Source organism: Elephas maximus, chromosome 4, assembly GCF_024166365.1.
Source record: "Elephas maximus indicus isolate mEleMax1 chromosome 4, mEleMax1 primary haplotype, whole genome shotgun sequence".
NCBI lineage: Eukaryota > Metazoa > Chordata > Mammalia > Proboscidea > Elephantidae > Elephas > Elephas maximus.
Window position 1 is genome coordinate 66256636 of NC_064822.1, and position 16923 is coordinate 66273558.

Consider the following 16923-nt stretch of genomic DNA (forward strand, 5'->3'; position numbering starts at 1 on the left):
AACACTGTTCTAGAAGTAAAAACCAAACCAAAACAAACCAAACCAAAACAAAACAAAACAAAAACCTTCTAATTTTGATAGTACTTTAGAATAATTTTATAGATTTCATATACAAATCTACAGAGGAATGAACTATTTTTACATGGTTTTATATCTTTGCTTGTATTAATAAACAGGTAACATTAAACCAGGCATGATTTTAGCATGATTTTATGTTGAGATTATTAAATTATAGTACATGATTTGATCTGTGAACTGTAAAATACTCTACCTGTCCAAAAAAGGGGACCCCTTGTCTAAAGTTTGAATCCACTTTCACAAATGACAGTTTGGTTATGGTGCTTGTAATGTCACTGGACCCAGTTCCAGTTAATTCTACCTCTAAAAAAAAAGAAAGAAAAAAATAAGTTCTTTTTGGGAAAGATGACCTCCCAGAATCTCTTATACTAGCTTCTCTCTTTCAATTCATACTTTGGCAAAGGAAACAAATCAATGTCCACTGTTTTTCTCCCATACCTATGGTGTACACCAACCTGTTCCTTCTTCTTTGATCTTGGCCTCTAACTGAAGTTTCATTTCATACCCTTGCCTCTTCATCTGGAAGATCTTGGTACTTACTTGCCGAGAAAAGCAGCCATTGCTATTTAGCTGAGAAGTAAAATACAAAAAAATCATACATATTATAATGGACATATAAGTAGTATTTTTTTTTTTTTGACAACATAAAAAAAAACAGTTACCATTGATTTGACTTCAGCTTATGGTGGCCCCACATGTTTCAGAGTAGAACTGTGCCTCATAAGGTTTTCAATGACTGAGTTATTTTTTTTTTAAGTAATTTTTATTGTGCTTTAAGTGAAAGTTTACAAATCACATCAGTCTCTCACACAAAAACCCATATACGCCTTGCTAAAACCCAGAAACAAAACATATATACCTTATATACCTTGCTACACATTCCCAATTACTCTCCCCCTAATGAGACAGTCTGCTCTCTCCCTCCACTCTCTCTTTTTGTGTCCATTTTGCTAGCTTCTAACCCCCTCCACCCTCTCATCTCCCCTCCAGGCAGAAGATGCTAACATAGTCTCAAGTGTCCACCTGATCCAAGAAGCTCACTCCTCACCAGCATCCCTCTCCAACCCATTGTCCAGTCCAATCCATGTCTGAAGAGTTGGCTTCGGGAATGGTTCCTGTCCTGGGCCAACAGAAGGTCTGTGGGCCATGACCACCGGGGTCCTTCTAGTCTCAGACCATTAAGTCTGATCTTATAAGAATTCGGGGTCTGCATCCCATTGCTCTCCTGCTCCCTCAGGGGTTCTCTGTTGTGTTCCCTGTCAGGGCAGTCATCGGTTGTAGCCAGGCACCATCTAGTTCTTCTGGTCTCAGGCTGATGTAGTCTCTGGTTGATGTGCCCTTTCTGTCTCTTGGGCTTGTAATTGCCTCATGTCCTTGGTGTTCTTCATTCTCCTTTGATCCAGGTGGGTTGAGACCAATTGATGCATCTTAGATGGGAGCTTGCTAGTGTTTAAGACCCCAGACACCACTCTTCAAAGCGGGATGCAGAATGTTTTCTCAATAGATTTTATTATGCCAATTGACTTAGATGTCCCCTGAAACCATGGTCCCCAGACCCCTGCCCCTACTACGCTGGTCTTCGAAGCATTCAGTTTATTCAGGAAACTTCTTTGCTTTTGGTTTAGTCCAGTTGTGCTGACCTCCCCTGTATTGTGTGCTGTCTTTCCCTTCACCTAAAGTAGTTCTTATCTACCATCTAATTAGTGAATACTCCCTCCCTCCCTCCTCTTGTAACCACAAAAGAATGTTTTCTTCTCAGTTTAAACTATTTCTCAAGTTCTTATAATAGTGGTCTTATACAATATTTGTCCTTTTGCAACTAATTTCACTCAGCATAATGCCTTCCAGGTTCCTCCATGTTATGAAATGTTTTACAGATTCCTCACTGTTCTTTATCGATGCGTAGTATTCCATTGTGTGAATATACCATAATTTATTTATCCATTCATCCGTTGATGGGCACCTTGGTTGCTTCCATCTTTTTGCTATTGTAAACACTGCTGCAATAAACATGGGTGTGCATATATCTGTTCGTGTAAAGGCTCTTATTTCTCTAGGGTATATTCCAAGGAGTGGGGTTGCTGGATCTTATGGTAGTTCTATTTCTAGCTTTTTAAGGAAGCACCAAATTGATTTCCAGAGTGGTTGTACCATTTTACATTCCCACCAGCAGTGTATAAGTGTTCCAATCTCTCCACAGCCTCTCCAACATTTATTATTTTGTGTTTTTTGGATTAATGCCAGTCTTGTTGGAGTGAGGTGAAATCTCATTGTAGTTTTGATCTGCATTTCTCTAATGGCTAATGATCGTGAACATTTCCTCATGTATCTGTTAGCTACCTGAATGTCTTCTTTAGTGAAGTGTCTATTCATATCTTTTGCCCACTTTTTAATTGGGTTATTTGTCTTTTTGTATTTGAGTTTTTTTGCAGTATCATGTAGATTTTAGAGATCAGGCACTGATCAGAAATGTCATAGCTTAAAACTTTTTACCAGTCTGTAGGTAGTCTTTTTATTCTTTTGGTGAAGTCTTTGAATGAGCATAGGTGTTTGATTTTTAGGAGCTCCCAGTTATCTAGTTTTTGTTCTGCATTCTTAATAATGTTTTGTATCCTGTTTATGCCACGTATTAGGGCTCCTGACGTTGTCCCTATTTTTTCTTCCATGATCTTTATCGTTTTAGATTTTATATTTAGGTCATTGATCCATTTTGAGCTCATTTTTGTGCATGAAGTGAGGTATGGGTCTTGTTTCATTTTTTTTGCAGGTGGATATCCAGTTATGCCAGCACCAGTTGTTAAGAAGACTGTCTTTTCCCCATTTAACTGTTTTGGGGCCTTTGTCAAATATCAACTGCTCCTATGTGGATGGACTTATGTCTGGATTCTCAATTCTGTTCCACTGGTCCATGTATCTGTTGTTGTACCAGTACCAGGCTGTTTTGACTACTGTGGAGATATAATAGGTTCTAAAATCAGGTAAAGTAAGGCCTCCCACTTTGTTCTTCTTTTTCAGTAATGCCTTATTTATCCGGGGCCTTTTTCCCTTCCATATGAAGTTGATGACTTGTTTCTCCATCTCATTAAAGAATAATGGCTGAGTTTTTGAAAGCAGATTGCCAGGCCTTTCTTTCAAGGTACCTCTGGGTGGACTTGAACCTCCCACCTTTCAGTTAATAGTCAAGCTGGTTTGTTAAGCATTTGTGCTACCCAGGAACTTCTTGACAACATTACCTAGGGATTTTCTATGATGAGGATGCAAAAAATATTCTCTAGGGACTAATTATTGTTTCATTTCACTACAATATCTGGCTAAAAATTGTATTCCTCAATATTTGAAGTTCCCTAGAATGAATGAGATAGGAATGATGTAAAAAAAATATCTGGATAAGCTTACTCTAGCGGGCAGCTAACTCTTCACCAAAGCCTGGCTCTCCTTCCCTCAGAATACACCTGTGCCTGGGAAATGGCTAGCCATTGAAGGACTGTTTTCTAGCTCTTTGGCACCTGGATGGGGCCAAGTGACAGGTTCTTGTGCATCGAAAGAGAAAACTGACCCCCTCCTAGCCAAGGTGGTTAAGCGTTGTATGTTTCTTCTCCTTCCTCCATAGAAGTGGACAACCAAGGAGGCTTTGGGTGTCAAGTATTGGAGATGGCTGAACTTCCATCATTTTGGGTGCTTGGCTGATCAAGAACAACGACAATTACTTACTTATTTCTTATAATTGGATGATTATAAGAAATAAGTAATTCTTATTGTGCTAAGTCACTGATTTAAAAAAAAAAAATCACAATAGCTAGCATAGAGTTCTCTTCCAGATTATTCTCTTCCTGAGTTCCATGTTGCAACTCACTGCTTGTCAACAATTCTCTATGGTTAGCCCCTAGAACGAACAGTTTTCCACCTACCTGCTCACTGAATTTCTCACAGAGTGCCTGCGACTCTTCACCAAAGCAGTTAGAAGGGTTGCTATAACTTCTGCATATGCTCACACTTACTTTTCCAGGGACGGGCTTCCCATAGGTGTATCTGTCATGAGAACATTATCAAATGAACCAAAGCAGACATCGAATATCCCCATTTTCTACCTATTTATATTTCCTCTTTACCTACAGTATATTCATTCTCTATACTTCCCTCTAATCCCTGCAGTGTTGAGGGCTCACACAGTGTTGAGGGCACAGTGAACTGAGTGAAGACCCTTCTCTTTTAGAACTCTCCAGTGCAACATGCTGAAATCACTACATTCTTCTTTTATCATGCCTTTTTACCTTAAATTTTTTCTTTTCCATTTCATCCTTAAAAATATTTTTATTATTGCAGTAGCAGAATGATTCTTAAGAGGAAAAACAAAACAAACAAATAAAAATATCAAGAAAATAAAGAGAAGAAGCTACCACCCTCAGTTCTACCTAGGAATACAAATTATTAATACTATGGTATTTCTCCTCTCATCAGCCTGTCCCCATGAGTAGCCATTTCTATCTTTATACGCTTTTACTTTTTACAAAAATGGGATTGTGCCATCAATACGTTATTGATGATTGCTGTGTTTTCAAGAGTTTTCATCTCCTTCCCTATCTTAAAGGTCCTCTGTATCTCTGTTTGCAAGAGCTTTGGCTCACGAGTTACATGGGCTGATAAACTTGGTGGCCATTGCTCTGAGATGGCACTAGGGCAGGGGCCCAGCTAAATAGCTAGGTGTCCTACATATGTGGTCCTTAAGTAGGACTGGTTTCTTCAGCCTCCTTACTCTTTCTGCTAGTGCTACTGCTGGGCAGCTGGGGATGACAGCATAGGATCTTGGAAACATGGGATCTCAAGGTTGGAAGGGATCATACTGAGAGAAAATTTCAGTCTCCACAGCAAACATGGCAATGCAGAATGGTATGTGGCATGCCTTAGGTAGACATATGAGTAGATGAGATTTGGATTATATGCCTATCTCTACAAATTCTGAATCTAAAGCTAGGTAAGTTAAATAATCTGTTTGATGACTGAATTCCCTCTGCATCCTTGTGTTAATTATCTTCCTAATATATATTGATTATTTTTGGTGAAGGGAAAGTCACTACCCTTCAACACTGTCCCATTTTTGTGTGTGGCTAGCTTTGTCACTTTCAGAATGAATACTAATAGCATATCCTTTCTAGGAACAGTTCCCCACCCCATGACAGTAATGCTAGTAAGGACATGAAAGAAAATAAGAAAAAATAGAAAAGCAACACAAGAAGGAAGTTCTAGAGGTGCGGGTGTTCCCAAATACTTAAAGTATTTGTGCCGTTACTGCTGTTAAGAGAAACCAGCCAAAATATACCAGATGGTAAATCTCCTTTAAATAATTCCCCCCAAAAGATTTAAAAACAACAAAAACCAATCAACTTACATGCCACACACTGACACAGTCACCTCTTTTTCGAATATAGTGATTATCTTTGGCATTGTCACTCTCACTTCAAACTTGGGAAGCACTGTTGATGGAGATCAAGGAATTTGGTGATTGGTTTCGAACTTGTGGAAAATTAATATTTTCACCTTCTCTGTAACAATTCCCTAATGATATTTCAGGGCTCTAAAAAGGTAGCTCTACTTTCCAACGAATGCACCTTATTTTCTAATGGAGATTCTGGGAGATTCTGGCTGAAGGACTATGACAGATGACTATAACCTTAAGAATTACGGACGACATCACTAAAACAAGGATGTTTACATTTTTGGGGGAGATTAAAAATTGTTACAAAAATTAACCAAGGTATATATGAAGTCCTGTTCACAAAACATCAATGGCCCTTGTTGGAGTTAGATATAATTGGTTCTACTCCAAACTCACTCTTGCCCATGGGAGATGGAAGGACTCCAAACAAACTCAAATCCTAGGTCCTAGAAGTTTAAATACAAAGAAAACATGTAGCCTGGTTTCCCATAATCCATACCAAATTCCTCCACGGTGAAGGGGTGCTCTATTCTTCTGCCTGATTCCTTCTGTACCACTACATTGTAGGAGCCGAGAACAGGCTCTGAAGAGAGGGGGAAAGACAACTGCGTGAGGCCGCTCTCTAAATGGAGATTCCGCCATTGTGTGATGCGATTTTCTTTGGAGTCCTATGGATAAATAATTTATATTTTATAAAATAGCCTGTGAGCATTACAGATAATATAGGAAATCTATGAAAATTGCTATGTTATTCACAAAAACGACAAGTGGGGTGGCGGTGGGTGCTGGGGAGGGAAGAAGAGTTATAATCCCTCAGCCCTATGTAAGAGTTTGAAGGCTTCTCCCTTAGTGAAGTTTCTGGGATATTGGACAAACATCTCAAATAAAAACATTTCCTTAAATTTAATTGCTTTCTTTTACATTATGAAATGTTTCATGCTGCTTACCTGAAGGTATACTAGAGGAATCTGAAAGACAAGAGAGAAAGAAAAGAGTTTAGAATTGTTCTCAAATATTCTCAACTCGGACTTATAAGCAAAACAGCTTTAATGTAGAATAAATCAATCTGTAGTAAAACACAGGAAGACTAGGTTAAATTTCTCAGAACTTTTAATTAATTCAAATTGAGTAATTAATAAATGACATTAAGAACTTACTAGGTCATCAGCAACAAATATATGTGTGCACTGACATTCATTAGGAATGGAATTTACTGACATTACCTAAGGGCTTATAGCATCCCAGTGAAGAACATTCCTTTGCTATGCAATTTACAGATTGAGAGTTAAATATTAACTGAACTACGAGTAACCGTGATCAGATCCCTTTATTAAGATGGACCAAAGAATTCTTAGACAGTTCTAGGAATGAGGAGGCATGGGAATAGCTCCTCTATCAATGTATATTCACTTTTTAAAACTAATATTTATTGAGTGCTTCTCATGTGCTGTTATTCTATGTACTGGGAATATAAAAAAAAAATAGCAGTGTACAAAAGAACAAAATATCTGCTCTCATGGAGCTTACATTTAATAAGGATGGACAGAGAAGTAAAAAACACAAATACATCTATGCCCTTATCTATATCTGGAGTCCCTAGGTGGTGCAAATGGTTAAGCCCTTGGCAGCTAACCAAAAGGTAAGTAGTTCGAGTCCACCCAGAGGCACTTTGGAAGAAAGGTCTGATGATCTACTTCCAAAAAATCAGTCCTTGAAAACCCTGTGAAACACAATTCTACTCTGACACACATGGGATCACCATGCGTTGGAACAGGCTCCGCGGCAGCTAGTTAGGGTATCTGTCACTATATCAGGTGGTGGTAAGTGCCATGAAGAAAAATAAAGCCAGTTTAAGCGGATACAGTGTTGGATGAGGCGACTGACTTTAGACAGAGGAGTGAAAGTAGAAGTAGGAAGAACAGTTTCAAGGTTATTGTAATAATCTTGTTTAGAGATGATGTTGGCTAGGACTAAGTGTTAAGATGGAGTCTGGATATATGTCTAGCCAACATGCTTTTTCTGATAAAGTCAATGTGCGAGTAAGAAAAAGAGAAGAAACAAGAATTGTGCCATAATATTTTGTCTCGGGAGCTAGAAGAAAAGAATTCCATCTTGTTGAGATAAGAAAGCATGGTGAAGGAGAGATTTGGGAGGGAAAAATTAAGATTTTGGTTTAATGTCTGCATTACAACAGAAAGAGTTGTTCCTTATCATAAATATGAAGTGTCAGTCTTGAGGAGCTAATGTTGGTTATCCTCATCTCACCTCATAATGGAGATTTTGGTAGGTGCATTTAGGAAAAGTCTAAATCTTTGAGAAGTTATTTGAACAAAAGCACCTTGATAGGTTTGCTGGGTCTGTTATCTAATATGTTGTTGTTAGGTGCTGTAGAGATGATTTTGACTCATAGTGACCCCATGTGACAGAGCAGAACTGCCCCCAGAGGGTTTTCATGGCTGTAATCTTTTACAGAAGCAGATTGTTGGGTCTTTCTTCCACGGAGGTGCTAGTTGGGTTTGAACCACCAACCCTTCTGTTAGCAGCCCAGTGCTTAATCCTTGTGCCACCAGGGCTTTCATTATATATACTTCCAATTTGACTAATAAAAAACAATCCAAAGAGTAAGTTTTATTGTGTGACAACTGACTGAGTAACCAGTATTAAGAACACCCATTGTCACTGAGTTGATTTCGACTCACAGCGACCCTGTGAGGACAGAGTAGAACTGCCCCACAGGGTTTCTAAGGCTGTAAATCCTTACAGAAACAGCCTGCCACATCTTTCTCCTGAGGAGTGGCTGGTGGGTTCGAACCTCTGACCTTTTGGTTAGCAGTTGACCATTTTAATTACTGAGCCACCAGGGCTCCTGGTATGAAGATTAAAAAAAAAAAAAAAAAAAAAAAACAAATCCACTGCCGTTGAGTAGATTCCAACTCATAGTGACCCTAGAGGACAGAGTAGAACTGCCCCATAGAGTTCCCAAGGAGCACCCAGCGGATCTGAACTGCCAACTTCTTGGTTAGCAGCTGTAGCATTTAACCACTACGTCACCAGGGTTTCCAGTATCAAGATAGAAAGAATTAATTCCACTCTTGATCCTGAATAATTTTTGCAAGAGGATCTTGTGCTATTGTGATGCCAAAAATTATTGTCAGTGATACTAGATTCTTTTCCTGTTCCTTCCCCTAGCACCAAAAACAGGCTCTCAGCCTGTTTATACAGATAATAATGATTTTATGTAGATAATAGGAGACTCACCAATTCATTCACGGGGTGAAAATTTTCATCCAATGAGACCACACGAAACTTTACTGAAACAGAAATATTTTCCATGAGAACCAGAAACCCTAAATCAGGCCTATAGGGCAGTGAAACAAGATATTAAGGCACCAGAATTATAGGAACTTTGGCTGGGAAATATGCGCGTGAGGAAGCTTTTTCTTTTTGAAATTGTCCTGACTATGGGCCTCTTCATACCTGTCTGCCCTGGTTTGTAGATGGGTTTGTCTGTCTGGACGAAGACTAGACTCTCTTCATTCCTAACCACCACTGTGGTCCTCTTCTTGAATTCTTGGGTTGGTCCTTTCACTTGGACAGAGAGGAACATTACCTCTTCATCGGCTGAAGATTTTGGGACCTGAAATGTGAGACAGATCCTGAGAACCCATTCAGCCTCGCAAGTCTCCTTTCCCATTTCCCACTCCACTTCTTCCCTGAGATCTTACTCTTTTTTACTTAACTTCTCTCCCTTGTTCTCACCAGGGAAAGCTTGCATGGATATGAATTAATTCTCCATTTTACAAATTGGGGAACAGAACATAAGGTGGAGGGAAATACATCAGTAAGAAAGGCTATGAATGAGAACCGCATCTCCATATAGCTCAACCAATACAGTATTGATTCAACTTTACGCTGAAATTTTCCAAGTTGATGTGACATGGTAAAAGGGCAGGGCAGATGTATGTTTTAAGACTACAAGAAAGAAAATTACAATATTTTTGTTGGAGCTAGGCTGTAAATATCCCATGTGGGTAACTCTGAAGCAATATGGAACATTGGCTCAGGGTAATTTCTTCAATTTTCGCTCTTAGAATGTGGGATGGTGTGTTCTTATCAACCCACAACTCATGTTGAGTCTTGACCTAATCTGCTTTATTAATGATTTTTCTAATTTGCTTTTAAGTCACATCCTATCTTTGTCTAACACATACTGGTTTTTGTTTGTTTGCAAATAGGAGTTTTGATTATTAAGTTGATTTTTTGTTCTTTTTTTAAATTAGGTTTGCGATACACAGGGGGAAGGAAAGGTAATGACAGAAACGTCAACATAAATTTTGTGAGCTGTAGATTTGGGATATGTAGTTTAAGGCTAGGGTTGTTTTTATGCTTCATATAAAATGGTGACTGCTGTGAAACCGTAGAGAATCAAATGCAAGCCTTTTGTAAACATCCTGGTTTACAAAACATTGTATATTGACTGTGTTACGTTGTGTGTATAATTCTATATAGCTATCTCTACATGTATGCAGGCTCAGGGTTAAATTGATTTTTATTATGCCTATAAATATTTCTGCCTCCCATGGTTGGAAATTCATGCATCATTCCTTAATTGCTATACTTACTTGCAACATTTAGATTGCTTCCTGAAGTCCGTATTGGCCTCTCAAAGCCTTAGCTTGACTGAACACTAGATCCCTAAGGGCCTGACTAATAGGACTGAGTATATTAAATCAAACAGCGGTACTCACAGTGAAGGAGACACACTGGAATAAGTCGTTTTCTGCCGTGAGGTCAGTGAAGAGGCTCCTGTTTCCCCTGATAGACTCCAAGGAAGCACTCACAGTCACGGTCTCATTCAGGTGGCTCAGGAGGAGGCAGCCCTTCTGAGGGGTCTCAGTGTGGAGCAGGGAAGGGACCAGGACCATATACTGCCTGGGAAGGTGGCGGGGGGTGGGGGGAGGGGACAAGTTCAGTTAGAAGAGAGACATTCTTGTCAACAGCACTATTCTTCCATAAGGACCTGTGGTGGTACAGCGGTTAAGAGCTAGGCTGCTAACCAAAAGGTCAGCAGTTCGAACCCACCAGCTGCTCCTTGGAAAACCTCTGGGGCAGTTCTACCCTGTCCTAATAGACTCCACGGTGACAGGTTTGTTTTGTTTTTTTGGTTTTTCGTAACAATTACTGTTACCATCATTAGTTTTACATCAAGATGAAAATGAAATTAATCTCTTCTGTTAAGTGGCATGCATGAGAATGCTTTCCCCTTTCCATCAGCACTGCCATGCAGTGAACATTCCACTTGAGGTGGGCTTTAAAAATATTAAAAAATATTAAATGCCTCACTTTAAGGAACCCCAATATGTAAGCATCTGACTTCAAATTTTAAATGTCAGTTATGTTTAATCTGACTCTAAAAAGAAAGCTCACAGGTGTGTGGCTACTACAAAACCAATCAATCTACAGAACTTTCATTATCTATCTACCTATCTGTACAGAGAGATTTTGACATATATTGAGGTATATATATTTATATATACAGGAGGTAAAAGATATATATCTGACAACCTTGTGAAAATGATATGGCAAGTATTTCCTTTCATTTTACAGATAAGGAATCTGAGGTTCAAAGAGAGTGAGTCATTACTTCAGAGTTTAAAGTCTCAGTTGTGGTAAACAACTAACCAAGTCTTAGCGTATTACCTAACCATGAATGTTTGCATTTAAATATTTGCCTGTCAGCTCCTGGCTAGACAATAGCTTCCCCCAAAGAATGGTCCTCTAGTGACTGAAGTTTGGATCTTAGTAACTCACGAACAAGGCAGAAGCTTTCCCAATACCCTCATGGATAACATAAGATTGACCCTGTAGTTTTCAAATATTCTTGCTCTCAGAACTCCTAAAATAATTTTTTTGGCATTGTGCACTCCTTTCATATTTTCAAGGAAAGTTCCGTTTGGTAATCTCAAGTTTAAATAATAGCAAAAGATATTATTTCTTGCGACATTTAAATTAAAGCTTCTATTACTATTTTATAAGATCCTCATAAAATCTTAAATACCATAGTGATAGGATGCCCGATACAATCTATTTTAAAATATTTTAAGTTCTTTTTTTAATCTCAGGAACTTCTTCCCTTTTTTCCTCCTCGAACTTGAATTTCTACACCACTTACTGCACAGAACTTTATCCTAAGATTTTATGCTTCAAAATATTTTATGAGTCACTCTTACTTCTTTTTTAGCAAGTATATATGCATAACATACACACATACATATATACAATATTATATGTGGGTATATACATTCAACTTTAAGTCTTCTTCTAAATTTAATGTGACGATATCATTTTAGAAAACCCTGGTGGCATAGCGGTTAAGTGCTACAGCTGCTAACCAACAGGTCGGCAGTTCGAATCCTCCAGGCACTCCTTGGAAACTCTATCAGGCAGTCCTACTCTGCCCTATAGGGTCGCTATGAGTCAGAACCAACTCGACGGCAGTGGGTTTGGTTTTGGTATATCATTTTAAGCGTTAAAAATTTTCTTCAGAATTATTTTTAACTCAGTATACAATTGATCAAAACAAAATAAATATATTACAAATTCTGATTCATACTTATTAGATATAATAAAGATGTTCTTTTGAAGTACATCTTTAATGATAATAATAAGCTGGGTTTTTTTCCCAGTCAATTTATGTATCCAGAAATGAATATTTCTTATTGCAAGAATGCAACGAGATCTAACATTAATTCTGTTCTTAATTCTGACTTGTGTAGATGTAAGTACGGAGAAAAATTGCTCACGGAAATAAGTAAATAAATGAGAGGTAACACAGTTATATTGTCATCCACATCTTGCAACTTCCTCGGCCTTATATGCCGAGAATCACCCAGTGCCCCGTAAAGTTATTTTTAATCATCTATGAGATGATTTCTTTAAATACGTTGAAACAAAGAATTTGTCACCACCTGACCTGAAAAAGGATTTTCTCCCTTGTTATTAGAACCCCTTCACTTTCCCAACATCAACACCGGTATTTCTAATTGTTCTTTATTTGGCACGCTAGAGGTTTTTCTACCCCAGGGCAATGCTCCATAGTTTAAGATCTGATGGAGGGAGAGGCTTGTCTTTCATAAAGTGGAAGATGGCCAATTCGGAAAAGGGAAGTAAGAAAGGGTAAACAGCATAGCCTTAAGCAGATCAAAATGAATTTTATATATGCGAGGATCTGGAAATGGATTCCTTTAAAAGTATCAATTTCCGATGCATCTTAAAAAGGAATTTAGAGGAAATGTAGAGATTCAGAGGTCCAGAGAGTCGGAGGGAAAGTTATGAATAAGAGAAGAATTAATACATTGTTACAAAACCTCATGGTTGGAAGAGACATCAGAGAAAAGAAAGTGGCAGTTTCATAGAAAAGACGAATGATACAAAAGGCAAACATGAAATAAAGGAAAAGACAAAATTCAAACTGCGTGGAACTCACGGGTTTCCAGAGACTGTGGGCAGGGAGACCAGGAGGAGGAGAATAAGACTTGGATGAAGAAGCTTCTTCTTCGCCATGCTGCAGGGAGAAGGGACCTGAGGAGACCAGATTGTTTCGTACCCTACTCCCTGCACTCAGTCTGGTCCCCAAAGCACATCGGAGCAACTGGACTTTATGAGGCACTCTCTGTGTAAACAGGAAGTTCCACCCACACAAGGTCTCTAAACAAAGTTGAGGTTTCCAAACATTTTCTGAAAGGGTCACTGCTCTCAGTGATGGCCTAATTACAGTCAAGGTTAATTCCTGGCAGGCTAAATAGAATTCCTGGAGGGATAAAATCCACATTCCTGTTAGCACTCACTGTCTCTGAGTTTTACTGCAAAGCAGCTAATCAGGGCCTTTCCAAACCTTCCTTCCCCACCTCCTCCCAGTGCCTTTTATGGCTCTATTCACATCTCTTGCTTGCATAGTTGACAATGGAGGCTGCAGCTTGAGCAACAATGGCCAGCTCAAAGTGACATCTCACTACAAGTCACTGTGCCTGCAAGTTCTCCATTAGCTATGCCTAACTTAAATGTTGAGGGTGCTTCAGAATTCAGGAATCCTCTGCAGAAATGATAATGCTTCTGGGTTGAAGTAACACCTTATTCAACTAATAGACTTTTACTGTAGAGCTATTACTGGATTGCGGATGAGGAGCCATGCCCTAGATGAATGGGAATAGAAACTAGTTTGTATATGAAGTAACTAAAAAAAAAAAAAAAAAAAAAAAAGTGAAACGATAAAAGTAGCAAGATCTCAAAAAATGAGTTTTGTCCTGTTGGGCCTAACAAAGATTCCAATTGCCTTTGCCATCGACTATACAAACACATTTCCTTACTACCTTCTGAATCTTCTACTCCTCTCCAATCTTTGAATTATACAGACTATTTCATTTATTCATTCATCCATTCACTCATTCATCTATTCAGTTGTTTTATAAGCATTTATTGAGCCTGGTAGGACTAGGCAATATGCAAAATTCTGGAGATAGGATGGTCAATTAACAGATCTGCACTAAAATTTCTTACATCCTTGTGGGGGTGAAAACAGACAACTAAGCAATAAAAATACAGTAGCCAAACATCATCTGAGAAGTTCAGGGCACTCTGGGAGCATTAAACAAAAAAAAAAAACCTATTGCTATCAAGTTGATTCCGACTCATAGTGACCCCATAGGACAGAGTAGAACTGCTCCATAGGGTTTCCAAGGAGCAACTGGTATATTTGAATTGCCGACCTTTTGGTTCGCAGCCAAGCTTTTAACCACTGCACCACCAGGGCTCCTAGGCGCACATAATCCAGATTTGGGGCCTTGGTGTACCAGAGAATAAAACGTTGCCTGGTTGTGCTTCATCTTCATGATTGCCAGCGTGTTTGAGTGCCACTGTTGTGGCTATTATGCCAATCCGCCTCTCTGAGACTCTCCCTTACCCTCGATAGCACCCTACTTCACCAAACATGATGTTCTCCTCCAGCGATTGATCCTTCCTGGTGATGGATCCAAAAAGAGTGGGTTGGACAACGTTCTGTTGAGATCCATAGAGTTTTCACTGGTTAATTTTTGGAAGTAGCTCACCAGACCTTTCTTCCTAGTCTGTCTTACCCTGGGAGCTTTGCTGAAACCTGTCCACCATGGGTGACTCTGCTGGTTTTTGAAAAACTGGTGACATAGCTTCTAGCTTCACAGTCACCACATGTACATCACCACAGTAGGACAAACTGACAGACAGGTGGTGGATTCTAAGTGTAGAAAATGACGTAGGCAGAGACCTAGAACTTGAGAACAATCATGGCACATTCAGCGAACTGAGAAGAAGCTGGTATGGAGGAAATGCCTGTCTACTTAGAAAAGTGGTGGAGCTGGAGAGACAAGCTGGCTGCAAATCAGAAATGGCCTAGTCAATAATATGAGGGTGTTTGGGGAGTAGTCAGTGAAATGGATTCTCGGATTGGTTTCCTGGATAGATCACTCTTACTGAAATGTGGAAGACTGACCGAAGGAGGCATTTGAGAGTCAACTGCAATAATATAGGTGAGGGCTGATAGTATTTTGAATTAGGGTATTGGAACTAAGGGTTGGAAAGAAGTTGACACATATACATAATATTTAGGAGCAAAATTATAGTATGTGGTGAATATATGAATATAAAAAGTAAAGGAGAAGGTGCCTTCCAATTTTCCTGGCTGGTCACTGAGTGAATCATGTTCCTTTAACTGATAGAGTGAAACAGAGGGTTGGTGGGAACAGAAGGAGGACAGAAAGGCTGAGGATTGGGAAGATAAAGAGTATAGTTTTAGAAAGTGCTTGTGGAATATTCTACAGCTTAGTACAATGCGGTCTAATAAAAATGTAATGTGAACCACCTATGTAATTTAAATTTTTCTAGAAGCTACATTAAAAAAATAGCAAAAAACAGAAGAAATTAATTTTAATAATGTATTTTGATTAACCCAATATGTTCAAAACATTATGAACATTATCAATATAAAATCATTAAAAAGATGTTTTACATTCTTTTTTTTATACCAAGTCTTCAAAATTTAGTATGTTTTTTATACTAACAACACATATCAATTTAGACTAGCCACATTTCAAGTGTTCAGTAGTCCCGTGTGGCTGCCGTTGCTGGCTGCTGTTACTGTTAGCTGTTCTTGAGGCCACTCCCGACTCCGTCCTATAGGGTCGCTATGAGTTGGAATCGACTCGAGGGCACTGGTTTTTTTGTGTTGAGGCCACCCCCGACTCATGGCAACCTCATGTGTTACAAAGTAGTACTGCTTCTCAGGGTTTTCTTAGCTATAATCTTTATGGAAGCAGTTTGCCAGGCCTTTCTTCAATGGAGCCACCCAGTGGGTTCAAATCACCAATCTTGAGGTTAGCAGCAGATCACAAACTGAGTGGCTACCCATTTGGCATAGTAAACTTAGAGCAATGTTTTCCAATTATGGGTCACAGTCTATTAGTAAGTTATGATTTTATTTTAGTGAGTCATGACCAGGATTTAAAAAATGAAATAGAAAATAATAAAATAGAAAACAGTGTATCAAGCCAAATTAGTGAAAATGTTGAATTTGGAAACATTGTTTCCTATATATATATGACAGAGACTGTTGGCCATCCCCCACTATCCATCCTACCTTTAATAAAATAAGTCCTGAGTTTTTGCTGAACACAAACTGCTTAGCTAAAGATTTTATTTCCTTGCCTCCTCCCTTGGTCCCTTGAAGCTGGATGTGTGGCCATATGACTTCTGATGATTGGATGTAAATGGAAGTTATGTATGTAACTTTTAGGTCATGGTTTAAAAAGGCAGAGTTATGTTCTGTGCATTCCTTTTCTTCCTTATCCCCGGCTGAAATATGGAGATAATGACTGTAGTTGGAGCTTCTATCGTAGATTATAAGATGGAAACTGTGTGCCAAGGAAAGCAGAGCAACAAGCAAGACACAGCCTGAGTTTCTGAATCTTCAAAAGTCCACTTCAGACTGGATTTTCACATGAGAGAGAAATGCTTAATATGGGTAGGTACAGGTGTGTACATGAGCGAGAATGGATAGAAGTATCTATAAACCAAAGCATCAAATCCACTGCTGCTGAGTCGTTTCAAAAATTATGATCTGCATCCTAGTGAAGTCAGTAACATCTGGGGTCTTAAAAGCTTGTGAGTGCCCATCTAAGACACGACTGTGGGTCTCTACTCACCAGGAGCAAAACAATAAGAAGGAAACCAAAAGCTCAGAGAAGAAACAAGTCTACACGAGCCACAATCTAATCTACCCTGAGACCAGAAGAACTAGATGGTGCCCGGCTACCACCATTGACAGTTCTGACTGGGGTCACAATAATTGGTCCTGGATAGAATTGGAGAAAAATATGGAGCAG

At 39.0% G+C, this 16923-nt stretch overlaps 1 protein-coding gene across 2 annotated transcripts in view; it reads right to left on the reverse strand.

Annotated features, from left to right (window-relative positions):
* Positions 1–13271, reverse strand: part of A2M (alpha-2-macroglobulin) — a 48249-nt gene extending 34978 nt beyond the window's left edge. For both annotated transcript variants that reach the window (XM_049882399.1, XM_049882398.1), the window contains exons 1-10: positions 12999–13271; positions 10261–10444; positions 8990–9149; positions 8771–8823; positions 6460–6480; positions 6012–6180; positions 5465–5549; positions 3987–4107; positions 534–648; positions 272–381 (exon numbers count right to left, since the gene is read on the reverse strand). In XM_049882399.1, coding sequence (XP_049738356.1) covers positions 272–381; positions 534–648; positions 3987–4107; positions 5465–5549; positions 6012–6180; positions 6460–6480; positions 8771–8823; positions 8990–9149; positions 10261–10444; positions 12999–13075 — 1095 coding nt within the window. In that variant the 5' untranslated portion in view covers positions 13076–13271. The remainder of the gene's footprint in view (positions 1–271; positions 382–533; positions 649–3986; positions 4108–5464; positions 5550–6011; positions 6181–6459; positions 6481–8770; positions 8824–8989; positions 9150–10260; positions 10445–12998) is intronic.
* Positions 13272–16923: the final 3652 nt, after the last annotated feature.